This window comes from Dreissena polymorpha, chromosome 3 (assembly GCF_020536995.1).
Source record: "Dreissena polymorpha isolate Duluth1 chromosome 3, UMN_Dpol_1.0, whole genome shotgun sequence".
NCBI classification, from domain to species: Eukaryota; Metazoa; Mollusca; class Bivalvia; order Myida; family Dreissenidae; genus Dreissena; species Dreissena polymorpha.
Window position 1 is genome coordinate 54087767 of NC_068357.1, and position 12360 is coordinate 54100126.

Below are 12360 nucleotides of genomic sequence, written 5' to 3' on the forward strand. Positions count from 1 at the left end.
GCATGATTTTAAAGAAATTTTCAATTGGGAAGGGGTCTTTAATAGGCCTTTGTTATATAAGGCTGAAAACCCCTGTGTTGCAATGTTTTAAACTGTTACTGGTGAATATTTCTAACTTTTGACCATTCAATAGTTTGAACTGTTGCCCGCTCGTGCTTGATCAGGAAATAAACAGTTATTTCATGGATGCGCGGTGAACAGTCAAAACTGTTGTCCCCGGGCAACAGTTCTAAATTCATCCCTGAGACCTTGGGACAACAGTTTTGGCTGTTCACCGCGCATATGCTCCCTGAAAATTTTCGGTGAGCATTTAGTTGCCAGTTTGTCCTTACTTCCTTCCTTCTGTCACACTTTTGGTATGAGGTCACTGGGGTCAAGGTCACCGAGGCTATTGTCCTTCCTTACTTCCTTCCTTCCGTCACACTTTTGTTACAGTTTCTCATCGCGACTTCAATATTTTACTGATTTCTTACATATTTGGCATCAAGGTAGTGTACCTTGCATGGACCCATACCTTTTGATGAGGTTTGAGGTCACTTGCATCAAGGTCACCGAGGCTAATAATAGATTTTCTCATATTCAGCCAGTGTACATTAGTGACTATAGTGTTATTGGGTTGGAGTTCCATTTTAAAGAAAGAGTGAGAGTATACTATTATTGTCATTAATTATTATTAATACCTGTTTACTTTATTATGAAAGTAAGGGGAGCATTCATTGTTTTCAACCATACTTGTTTACTTTGTTACAAAACAAGTTTATTGTCTTTTGAGGTGGCCTTTTTTCTGTATAATGAATACAATGTATTATGTTGCATTTTTGGTCAGTGAAAGTATATGTTTAAAACCTAAAAAAAATGTGGCTCACGCCTCATCTCGGGCACACTACTTTCTTGAAGTTGTGATGACAAAATGCATTGTCTTCCTCTTGAAAAAATATTTGTGTGATGAATAAACATGGTTATTGATTAAAAAATGTATATGCACCAAATGCCACCAATATACATAACTTTTTAATTATCTGAGAACTGCCTTGATAGTCTAATTGACAAATTCCTTGTTAATGTACTGCGCTCTCCTGCATGGTAACATTGGGCAATTGCTTGGTGCCATTGTGCAATTACTTACTAACATTGCACAATCACTTGGTAACATTGCGCAATCACTTGATATCATTTGGCAATCACTTGTTAACATTGGCCTATCACTTGATACCATTATGAATTTACTTGGTAATATTGTGCAATCATTTGGTTACAATACATATTTTCTTTTCAGCAATCACCAGATGAATATGTCACATCGTCTGTCGAAGCTTAGTCAAGTGAAGGGTAAAGTGGAACAGGAGTATAAAACAGCGCTGAGTCAGGCACACACGCATAACACACAGGTATTATCACTGTGATATTGGTGATGTTGCTGCTGTTTTAAGTTTGACTATGCACCAAATATTATCTGAGCTATTCCACTCAGCAAAATGTGCACATCAGTTTCTGGGGATAGTTGCTGTTAAAGTCAGCAACATCACCATATTGTATCTTTTACTACAGATGTTCATTTACAATATTACACATTTGTGAGCCTGTGAGGGCTCCCCCTGGCTGAAAATGTTCTTCTGCCAATATTGCCTTTAAACATAGTAATTATTATCATTATGGCGGTTCTATGAGGTTTTATGAAGAAAAAGCTGTACTCAAATACAATTTTTTTGAGCCAAATTTGCTTATTTGTAGCCATCGGCTAATTTTCGAAATGACAGCGCAAGCCCAGATTGTGTGTGATATCTTTAATTCTTTATGCTTAACAATTTTCATAACTCTGACCTGCAAAGTAGCATAATTATGCTACTTTTTTAACTTACAAATTTCAGGTTAGTGTTTGTGCGTAGCATTTAAATTTCCCTATGTCTACTATAGATATTGAAATAACACTTTAATATATATGTCTATCTTAAAAGTTACTGACCAACATTTGCGTCCCTATTTTACTAAGAAATGTCAGGTAAAAGTTTACTTGAAAGTTAAAATTCAAGTTAAGGTTTTCATGCAATAAGTATATATCTCTGTTGTTACTACAACATTCAATTGAAACTTTGGATCATCATGAAAGGTCGATGACCAAGGTCAGTAACTGTGACCCGCAATTTACAGGCTGCGCCAAAATTATTTTTAGAATTTCGGACTAGGATGGCACCAGGTATAAAATGTGAATATATATTTCAAAACTTTTTTTAGACACGCTGATTTTCATGCTCTGGCATTACTAGTATTGATCATCATTTAAACCATTTTGATGACAAAAACCTAATGATTGAGTAACAAACCACATGTGCAGGTATTTGCATGGCTCCATGTGCACATTATGTAACCACTTGTCATGTGAAAATGGGTCCTATGCCATATGAAGCCAGCATAGTTCAAGCCAAGCCTGCGCAATCTTACAGTCATGTCAGGAGCTACGCTGTCCATTTATATAAAAAAACTCGAGGTTTTGGGTCTTATAAGCGGACATGGTAGCTCTTGACCAGACTGCATGTGTGAGTGTGCGTGTGTGAGTGTATGTCATAATACCTATTTTTGCATGACACGGCTCATCCAAAATATTTCAGTTAAATGACAGCATAGACAAGATATGCAAGTCGGTGGGCAGCCTAAGTGCGCTTTACAAGGAGCCTGCGCCCAACAAGTCTGGCGACGCATCCACATCGTTCAACATCACCCTTAGTGGTCTCCCTTTGAAATCCTTTGTGAGTGGCAAACCCAATTCTCTCCCCTGCCAGACTGCGTCCCCTGCCATGTTCTTCTCGCAGATACCAGTCCTGCAGTACTACAGCGCAGAGGAGTCTTACACCAGCCAGCTGACAGCCTTTACAAAGAAACAGTTTTTTCAGGTTACTATATATATCAGATATGAGCCCTCTTCTGATGAAACTGGGCTTAATTCATGTGTGCAAAGGTTTGTCCCAGATTGGCCTGTGCAGTTTCCACAGGCTAATCTTGGGCGAAACTTTCAGCTTAAACTGGATTTTTGGTGACGTTTTAAACAAACGATTAAATTAAAACAGAAAGAGTACTCCCTGATAAGCCTGTGCGGACTGCACAGGCCAATCTGGGCCGACACTTGTTGCACATGCATTAAGCCCCATTCTCCCAGAGCAAGGCTCCAATTCTTGTTTAAGTTGAATACGAGGCAAAAACATTGGAGGCTCATTTGTTAAGTCACCATGAACAAATGATATGGACCATTAGTGGGTATAACTGAGATGGCTAGCTGTGGTGGAGGAGCGAGATTGTTGACTATTGCAAAACTCATATGACCCATAACATTTTCAAGCACATATTCATTTGACTCATAGATTTTCAAAACCCATTCAAATCCCTGTGCTTTTTGACAAGCCGTTCTTGTTATATGCATACAATATTGGCAAAACATTTGAAAGTGACTATAGATGATTATAGGGCATTGCTGAGATGGAGAGCTGTGGGGCGGATTCAAATCTCATATGACCCAAAAAGTTCCAAGTGCATGGTCATTTTTTAGCTCGACTATTATATATGAAATATATATAGTGGAGCTATCCTACTCACCCTGGCATCGGCGTGAGCTTGAGCGTGCAAATATTAAAGTTTGTGTATACCACCCCAAATATTTCTTATGTCCCTTGACATATTGCTTTCATATTTTGCATACTTTTTTACCAACATGACCCCAGCCTATAAACAAGAGCAGACAACTGTATCAGGCATTTTGTAAGAATTATGGCCCTTTTTTCACTTAGAATATGCATACTATTGATAAATCTATGTTAAAGTTTGCGTACCACCTCAAATATTTTCAATGTCCCTTGACATATTGCTTTCATATTTTGCAAACTTCTTTACCAACATGACCCCAATCTATAAACAAGAGCAGACAACTGTATCAAGCATTTTGTAAGAATAATGGCCCTTTTTCCATTTAGAATATGCATGTTATTGATAAATCTATGTTAAAGTTTACGTACTACCTCAAATATTTTCAATGTCCCTTGACATAGTGCTTTCATATTTTGCAAACTTCTTTACCAACATGACCCCAATCTATAAACAAGAGCAGACAACTGTATCAAGCATTTTCTAAGAATTATGGTCCTTTTTGTCTTAGTAAATGAATATTTTGTTAAATTTGGTGTTTAGATCCATTTGACTTCCAAAGTATCAAAGCTATTGCTTTCAGACTTCTTATATTTTCTTACTATCAAGAGGGTACTGTACCTGGCAAGTTCAATTTGACCTTTACCTTTGAATGACCTTGACTCTCAAGGTCAAAAGAATAAATTTTAGTTAAATTGCTATAACTTCTTTATTTATGATCAGATTTTAGTAATATTTTGACAAAACAACACTTACCTGAATACCACAATGGATTCCACCCAAACAATTCCTTTTTTTATTTTTGAAAGATCGTCTAATAAATGACCACACCCCACATTATATCCCCCTCTCAACCCCTCCCCCCCTACCCAACCCAAAAATAATATTTTTTCTTTGAAACATGGTTAAAAAATAAAACAAATATTTATTGACTTTATTTTTGAAGGACCTACCAAACTTCCCACCCAAGCTATTGCTATCAAACTTGAATTAAAATCTTATTAGTTTGTTTTATGTCTTTACATAGAGGATATTTGTTGGATTCGGTGGATTATCGATTTTAATTCACGAGTGATCATAGAAAATATATATTTTATATGATCACGAGTGAATTAAAATCGATTATCCACCGAACCCAACAAATTTTCTTTTTATTTTATGCTTTTTTTTCACAGTTTATATACATTGTTTGAGAGTTTAACTAAAGAATTTCTTGGGAAAATGACGTCATTTCGTCAAAAAAATGACGTCATTTAACATTAACAGTGAAAATTATCGATAATTTTCACTGATAATATTCATTGTTTGAAACAGTGAAATTATCAGTTTTAATTCACTGATATTTCTCCATAAACCACCAGAAAGCATAAAATAAAAATGTTCAATAGTTTGTGGAAAATATACCTAAACTATTACCTTGACCTTATTGAATAATTTGAACAATTTCCCTATGATGGCTTACGTTATACTGTCAAGCACTTGAATAGTCGAGCGCGCTGTCCTCTGACAGCTCTTGTTCTCCATGTTGTTAAAATGTTCTCAAATCACTTTGCTGTTTGACGAGCTGCTCTTATTATATACGAAAATGGGTCTCATGTCATATCCAACCAACGTAACTCCAGACCAGCCTGTGCATTTCTAGGGTATAGCTGAGATGGCCAGTTGCGGCGAGGACTCCAGGTTTGAGATCCTCGAGGTCAGTGACCCAGACAGCCTGCTTGTGCGGGGGGAGAGCAACGAGGTCAACATACAGGACTGCAAGGAGCTCGCCAGGCTACAGAAACTGTAAGTGTTGCTTAACTTTTTAGCTCGACTATTATATATGAAATATATATAGTGGAGCTATCCTACTCACCCCGGCGTCGGCGTTCGCGTTTCTGTTGGCGTTTTCCTGAGCGTGAAAATGTTAAAGTTTGCATACTACCCCAATTATTTTCATTGTCCCTTGACATATTGCTTTCATATTTTGCGTACTTGTTAACAATCATGACCCCAACCTATAAACAAGAGCAGACAACTGTATCAAGCATTTTGACAGAATTATTGCCCCTTTTTTACTTAGAATATGCATATTATTGATAAATCTATGTTAAAGTTTGCGTACTACCCCAAACGTTTCCTATGTCCTTTGACATATTGCTTTTATATTTTGCATACTCGTTCACCAACATGACCCCAACCTATAAACAAGAGCAGACCACTGTATCAAGCATTTTGATAGATTTATGACACCTTTTATACTTAGAATATGCATACTATTGATAAATCTATGTTAAAGTTTGCGTACTACCCCAAATATTTCCTGTGTCCCTTGACATATTGCTTTCAAATTTTGCATACTTATTTACCAACATGACCCCAACCTATAAACAAGAGCAGACAATTGTATCAAGCATTTTGACAGAATTATGGCCCCTTTTATACTTAAATAATTTAACATTTTTCTTAAATTGCCATAACTTCTTTATTTATGATCAGATTTTATTAATAATTTGACAAAACAACATTTACCTGAGTACCACAATGGATTCCACCCAAACAATACCCCACGCCCAAACCCAGAATCCCTGCTCCCCCCCCTCCCACCTCCCCCCCCCCCTCAAATTGTTTTTTTCCTTTATTTTTATTTTTGAAAGATCATCATATAAATTACCACACCCCACATTATTCCCCCCTCTAAATCCCCCCGTACCCCCCCCCCCCCCCAAATTTTTGGTTATTTTTTATTTTTTTCCTTTTTTTATTTTTGAAAGATCATCTAATAAATGACCACACCCCACATTATACCCCCCTCTCAACCCCCCCCCCCCCACTCCCCCCCCCCAAAAAAAAATAATATTTTTTTCCTTTTTTTATTTTTGAAATATCGTCTAATAAATTATTTAATATGAACAATTTCCCCATGATGGCTTACGTTATACTGGAAAGCACTGGAATAGTCCAGCGCGCTGTCCTCTGACAGCTCTTGTTTCCACTCAGAAGAAAAGTGAAAATGGCTTTATGCAACCAGCATAAACCAGAACTGTCTGCAAGGACCTTAATTACTCTAAGTTTTCGGACATTCTTAATTTACAGACATTCCCTTTTTTTTTGACATAATAATTACTTTTTGTGACTCTTAATTTTCGGACATGGGCGTTTGCCTCTATCATTAATGACTCTATATTTTCGGTATATTTTACATCGCTTTTTTACAAGATTTCGGCACTGTATTAGCTTATATTGTGAAACTGCGATCGCGGATTTTTACAAACGGATAAGGTTCATAAAACCTGGGATAGGCATGCCTGAGGGCAATGGACCATAAACTTTGCGTAATATGGAAAAAAACATGTATATCGGTGAAAAATTGCTTCACTCAAGAACATTTTTAATGATATCTTCCTATCAAGTAATCGGTATTAATGATTTTCTGTTTTGTTGTGCATCATTTCAAGCAAGAGTTAGCAAAGCTGTGAAATTGTATTTATTTCAAAGTAGAAACACTCGTGTGCATTGTTTTATTGCTTTTATTAGCTCACCTGATTGCTCAGGTGAGCTTTGTGATCGGTCTTTGTCCGTCGTCTGTCTGTCCATCCGTCCGTCATGCACATTTGGTTTGTAAACACTCTAGAGGCCACATTTCTTGTCCGATCTTCATGAAACTTGGTCAGGAGATTTGTCCCAATGATACCTCGATCGAGTTCGAAACTGGGTCATGCTGGGTCAAAAACTAGGTCACTAGGTAAAAAAAAACAGAAAAACCTTGTAAACACTGTAGAAGTCACATTTCAAGTCCAATCTTCATGTAACTTTGTCAAAATGTTTGTCTTAATGATATGTTGGTTGAGTTCAAAAGTGGTTCCGGTCCGTTGAAAACCATTGCCGCCAGTGGGCGGGGCAGTATTCCTTATTTGGCTATTGAGAAACCTTATAAACACTCTAGAGGCCACATTTCTTGTCCGATCTTCATGAAACTTGGACAGAAGATTTTTCCCAATGATACCTCGATAGAGTTCGAAACTGGGTCATGCTGGGTCAAACCTTGTAAACACTGTAGAAGTCACATTTTAATGCCCAATCTTCATGTTTCTTTGTCAAAATGTTTGTCTTAATGATATGTTGGTTGAGTTCAAAAGTGGTTCTGGTCCGTTGAAAAACATGGCCTCCAGTGGGCGGGGCAGTTTTCCATATTTGGCTGTAGAGAAACCTTGTAAACACTCTAGAGGCCACATTTCTTGTCCGATCTTCATGAAACTTAGTCAGAAGATTTGTCCTAATGATACCTCGATCAAGTTCGAAACTGGGTCATGCTGGGTCTAAAACTAGGTCACTAGGTCAAAAAAAATAAAAACCTTGTAAACACTGTAGAAGTCACATTTCATGCCCAATCTTCATGTAACTTTGTCAAAATGTTTGTCTTGATGATATGTTGGTTGAGTTCAAAAGTGGTTCAGGTCCGTTGACAAACATGGGCGCCAGTGGGCGGGGCAGTTTTCCTTATTTGGCTCTAGAGAAACCATGTTAATACTCAAAAGGCCATATTTCTTGTCCCATCTTCATGAAACTTGGTCAGAAGATTTGTCCCAATGATACCTTGATTGAGTTCGAAACTGGGTCATGCTGGGTCTAAAACAAGGTCACTAGGTCAAAAAAAATAAAAACCTTGTAAACACTGTAGAAGTCACATTTCATGCCCAATCTTCATGTTACTTTGTCAAAATGTTTGTCTTGATGATATGTTGGTTGAGTTCAAAAGTGGTTCCAGTCTGTTGAAAAACATGGCCGCCAGTGGGCGGGGCAGTATTCCTTATTTGGCTATAGAGAAACCTTGTAAATACTCTAGAGGCCACATTTCTAGGTCAAAATCTTACAAAAACCTTGTAAACACATGTACAATTAGGATTACTTGCAAATGTTTGCATTGCAAAAAACCCATGCAAATGGACAGTACTCGATATTAATCATATGCTCAAACTGCAAAAGTAAACAGAAGAGAACCAATCTAATATGCTCTAGAGTGCTGAATTTTCAACTACCGGTAAGAAATGAACAAGGCCTTGTAAAAAAAGGTGAGCGAACTAGGGCCATCTTGGCCCTCATGTTTCAATATAATTAAAATTTTCAGAAATATAAATATTGTCTATTAATTTTTGGACACTTGAAATTTATGAATTTTTTCCATATCTAAATCTGAAAACTTAGAGAAATTACGGTAACTCGCAGACTTTTCAGGTTATATGCTGTTTGCTGCTCATCATTACTTTTGTTTGGAAATGAAGCCTTTCAAACCTGAATTTATTAAGAAAGTTTTAACTTAAATATGATTTTCTAAGGAACTACAACTACTTCAAGATGCTGTTTCAGTTGCAAAGGGTTTAATAAGTTGTACTTTGGGAAATAGGGCATAATGTATGTGTGTAAAGTGTCGTCCCAGACAGCCTGTAAAGTCTGCACAGGCCAATCAAGGAAGACCCTTTTGGCCTAAGCTGGATTTTTGGCTAGGCAAAGACTTCTTTAAAAGGTAAAATACCACCATAGCAGGAATTGTTGTCCCTGATTAGCCTGCTCAGACAGAACAGGCTAATCTGGTAAAATACTTAACACACGTGCATTAAAACCCATGTTCCCAGAGCGAGACTAAAATGCTCCTGGGCCATATATTATAGAAATGCCAGACACGGGAAATTGTTGTTGCTTTCTAAAGTAAGTCCTTGGGCATGTTTCAGATGATGTATGTTCAGCCTGAGACTCAATTAATTGTAGATACTGTCCTAGTTTTCAATTTACATTTTGCTGTAAGGCCTCAATCATTTAAGGCTTTTTCAATGAACTTAAAAAAGAAGGGCTGAAATTTTGTCTAATTTCCCTTTTTAACAGTTTTTTTTCCACCCATTTAAATAAAAATCCCCTTTTATTACCCAATTTGTTTAAATAATGAAGAATGTTATTTTTTAAAATTAATTTTAGTTTTTCAATAAAATGAGTAACTAGTTTCAATGATACACTGCAACTCCAATATATCACAGTCTGTTATATCACGTTGTCCAATATATCGCGAATGGGCTATGGCTCCCAAAAATCTGATGAGCATAATCTCTAAATAACATGCTTTAAAATCTGAGAATTTGATGAGATAAAATCCGTTTCAAAGTTGTATTTTACCCTTTTTTCATCCACCTTAATTTCTGTTTAATCCGACATTTATAATCCAGTTTTAACCAGAACTGCCCCCTTATTTTAAAGGTGGCGGAGAGGTGCCCCCCATCAAATCGGTAGGGGCGGAGAACTGCCCCCCTGTCAAAATTTAGTAGGCGGATATCTGCCCCCCCATCAAATCTGTAGGGGCGGAGAACTGCCCCCCCGGTGTCATATTAGTTATAAGTTACGTAGTGAAAACAATACGGGTAATTTTACGTTATCGCCGTACACATTTTATCCGGTAACAATTGAATTTCAGTACAAGTATATTACCATTTATCGAACTGAATAACACAAATTGTCTAGAGGCATGTGATAATACTGTTTAAGGCCCTTCGGGCGCATCTGCACCACTCACTATACATGAATGCCATGTATAAGTCGTGTTTTAATAAGAGCGCGAAACATAGTCGAGATCCACACAGGAAACGCGTGCGTGTTAATACTGGCCAAGTGTCGCAACTAAATATAGACGTGCAACTCAGTACTTATGGAGGAAAAGTTACATCGGAATTAATTTACATTATAAAGATAGTATTGACCCATGGAAAGAGTGAAGTCGAATTTATAATCAATTCATTTATGCTGTTTAGTTAATTCATGTGTCATACAAAATAACATACATAAATACCAAGTTCAGAAATGGTTTCAGAAATACCACATAAGTGTCTTTCAACAGTTCAGTTTTCCAAGGTCTCAGGTGAGACACATAGTGCTTATGGTCCACTTGTACGTTTTATCCTTTCAGGATTAAGTGTGTTTTGCATTCCACACTTGTACAGCATATAAATGGCTTTTGTTTGAGATGAAGCAATAATACCCTTGCACAATGTATTGTATCGTATCAAGATTCAGTATTGAATTCCATGCTACTTACATTTTGCTTTATAGATGCCTTTTTTTGTTTGGGATAAAGAACTTGTGTACTTTTGTGTTCTAGGTTTGTGAAAAGTGAGTCTGACTTGTTTAAGATAAAGCATTCATATACTTGGTGTTGTCATATACTTGGTGTTGTCATATACTTGGTGTTGTCATATACTTGGTGTTGTCATATACTTGGTGTTGTAGGTTTGTAAAAAGTGAGTCAGACAGAATCAAGGCCACGTGTGAAATGCAGAGGTTAAAGGGTCAACTGGAGTCGGCTAAAGGGGTACTGAGTGCACTTGACAGTGGAACATTCTGTACAGAGGGACTGAAAAACAAGTAGGGCAAAACAAATGAGCTACACTCTGTGATAAGGGATTTGATGCATATGCATAATAACTCGTCCCAGATTAGCCTGTGCAGTGTGAATAAGCTAGTTAAGGGCAACACTGTGGGCTTTTATTTTTATTTTTGGTTTAAAGGAACACCATTCCTTAAAACAAGCAAGTTTAGGCGGAAAGCGTCGTTCCCCATTAGCCTGTGCAATCTGGGACGAAACTTTAGGCAAATGCATTAAAGCCCCTCTCACAGAGTTAGCCTCAAAGTTATTGATCTATCCAGCAAACCTCATGGTCTGGTTGTCTGTAACATTTGACAGGCCTCATATTTAATTGAAATATTTGTTTTAAGAAGTATTTTGCCCATAGAAATATATATGAGTCCTCTTAATATATCCTTAAAAAAAATCAGCAGTTAAAGCTACTTTGTTGTACATGTTGATGTACATTTTAATTCACTATTAATTAAAGCTGTTTATAAGTGTTAGAGATTACAAGCTTTCCAAGGTGGCAATGTTTTTGCATATAATAGTCCATTTCAAAACAAATTAATTTTATTTGCTTTTTGGGGCATGAAATGGCCTTTAAAGGGTAGTTTAAGTTTGTAATTGGGCCAAAAATGAGCCACGCCTTGGGACAGTAGGACTTAATTCATGTGCCTAAAGTGTCGTCCCAGTCTGCAGAGGCTTATTTCATGTGCCGAAAGTGTTGTCCCAGTCTGCACAGGATAATCAGGGATGATTCTATACGCCTAGACTGCATTTTTGTTTAGAAAAAACTTTCTTTAAACCAAAAAATCCATAAAAGTGAGAGTTGTCCTTTTCAGTTGATTAGCCTTTGCAGACTTTGCTAATCTGGGACGACACTTTTTATACGCCCGTATAAAATACGGGACGTATTATGTGAAACCCCTTGGCGGGCGGGCGGGCGGCGGGCGGAAGGCATCACTTTGTCCGGACTCTAATTCAAATTGTATTCATCCGATCTTCACCAAACTTGGTCAGCAGTTGCATCTAGTTGATATCTAGGCCAAGTTCGAATATGGGTCATGCCGGGTCAAAAACTAGGTCATAGGGTCAATAAGTGCATTTTCAAAGGGGCCACTTTGTCCGGACTCTATTTCAAATTGTATTCATCCGATCTTCACCAAACTTGGTCAGCAGTTGCATCTAGTTGATATATAGGCCAAGTTCGAATATGGGTCATGCCGGGTCAAAAACTAGGTCATAGGGTCAATTAGTGCATTTTCAACGGCGCCACTTTGTCCGGACTCTAATTCAAATTGTATTCATCCGATCTTCACCAAACTTGGTCAGTAGTTGCATCTAGTTGATATCTAGGTCAAGTC

The 12360-nt window shown here is 37.4% G+C and overlaps 1 protein-coding gene across 1 annotated transcript in view; it reads left to right on the forward strand.

Moving 5' to 3' along the window:
- The window catches only part of LOC127874204 (HAUS augmin-like complex subunit 3), a 42892-nt gene that overhangs the window by 9218 nt on the left and 21314 nt on the right, over positions 1-12360 (forward strand). The window contains exons 5-8 of the mRNA XM_052418428.1: positions 1277-1388; positions 2607-2888; positions 5273-5415; positions 10879-11013. Of these exons, the coding sequence (XP_052274388.1) occupies positions 1277-1388; positions 2607-2888; positions 5273-5415; positions 10879-11013 (672 nt within the window). The remainder of the gene's footprint in view (positions 1-1276; positions 1389-2606; positions 2889-5272; positions 5416-10878; positions 11014-12360) is intronic.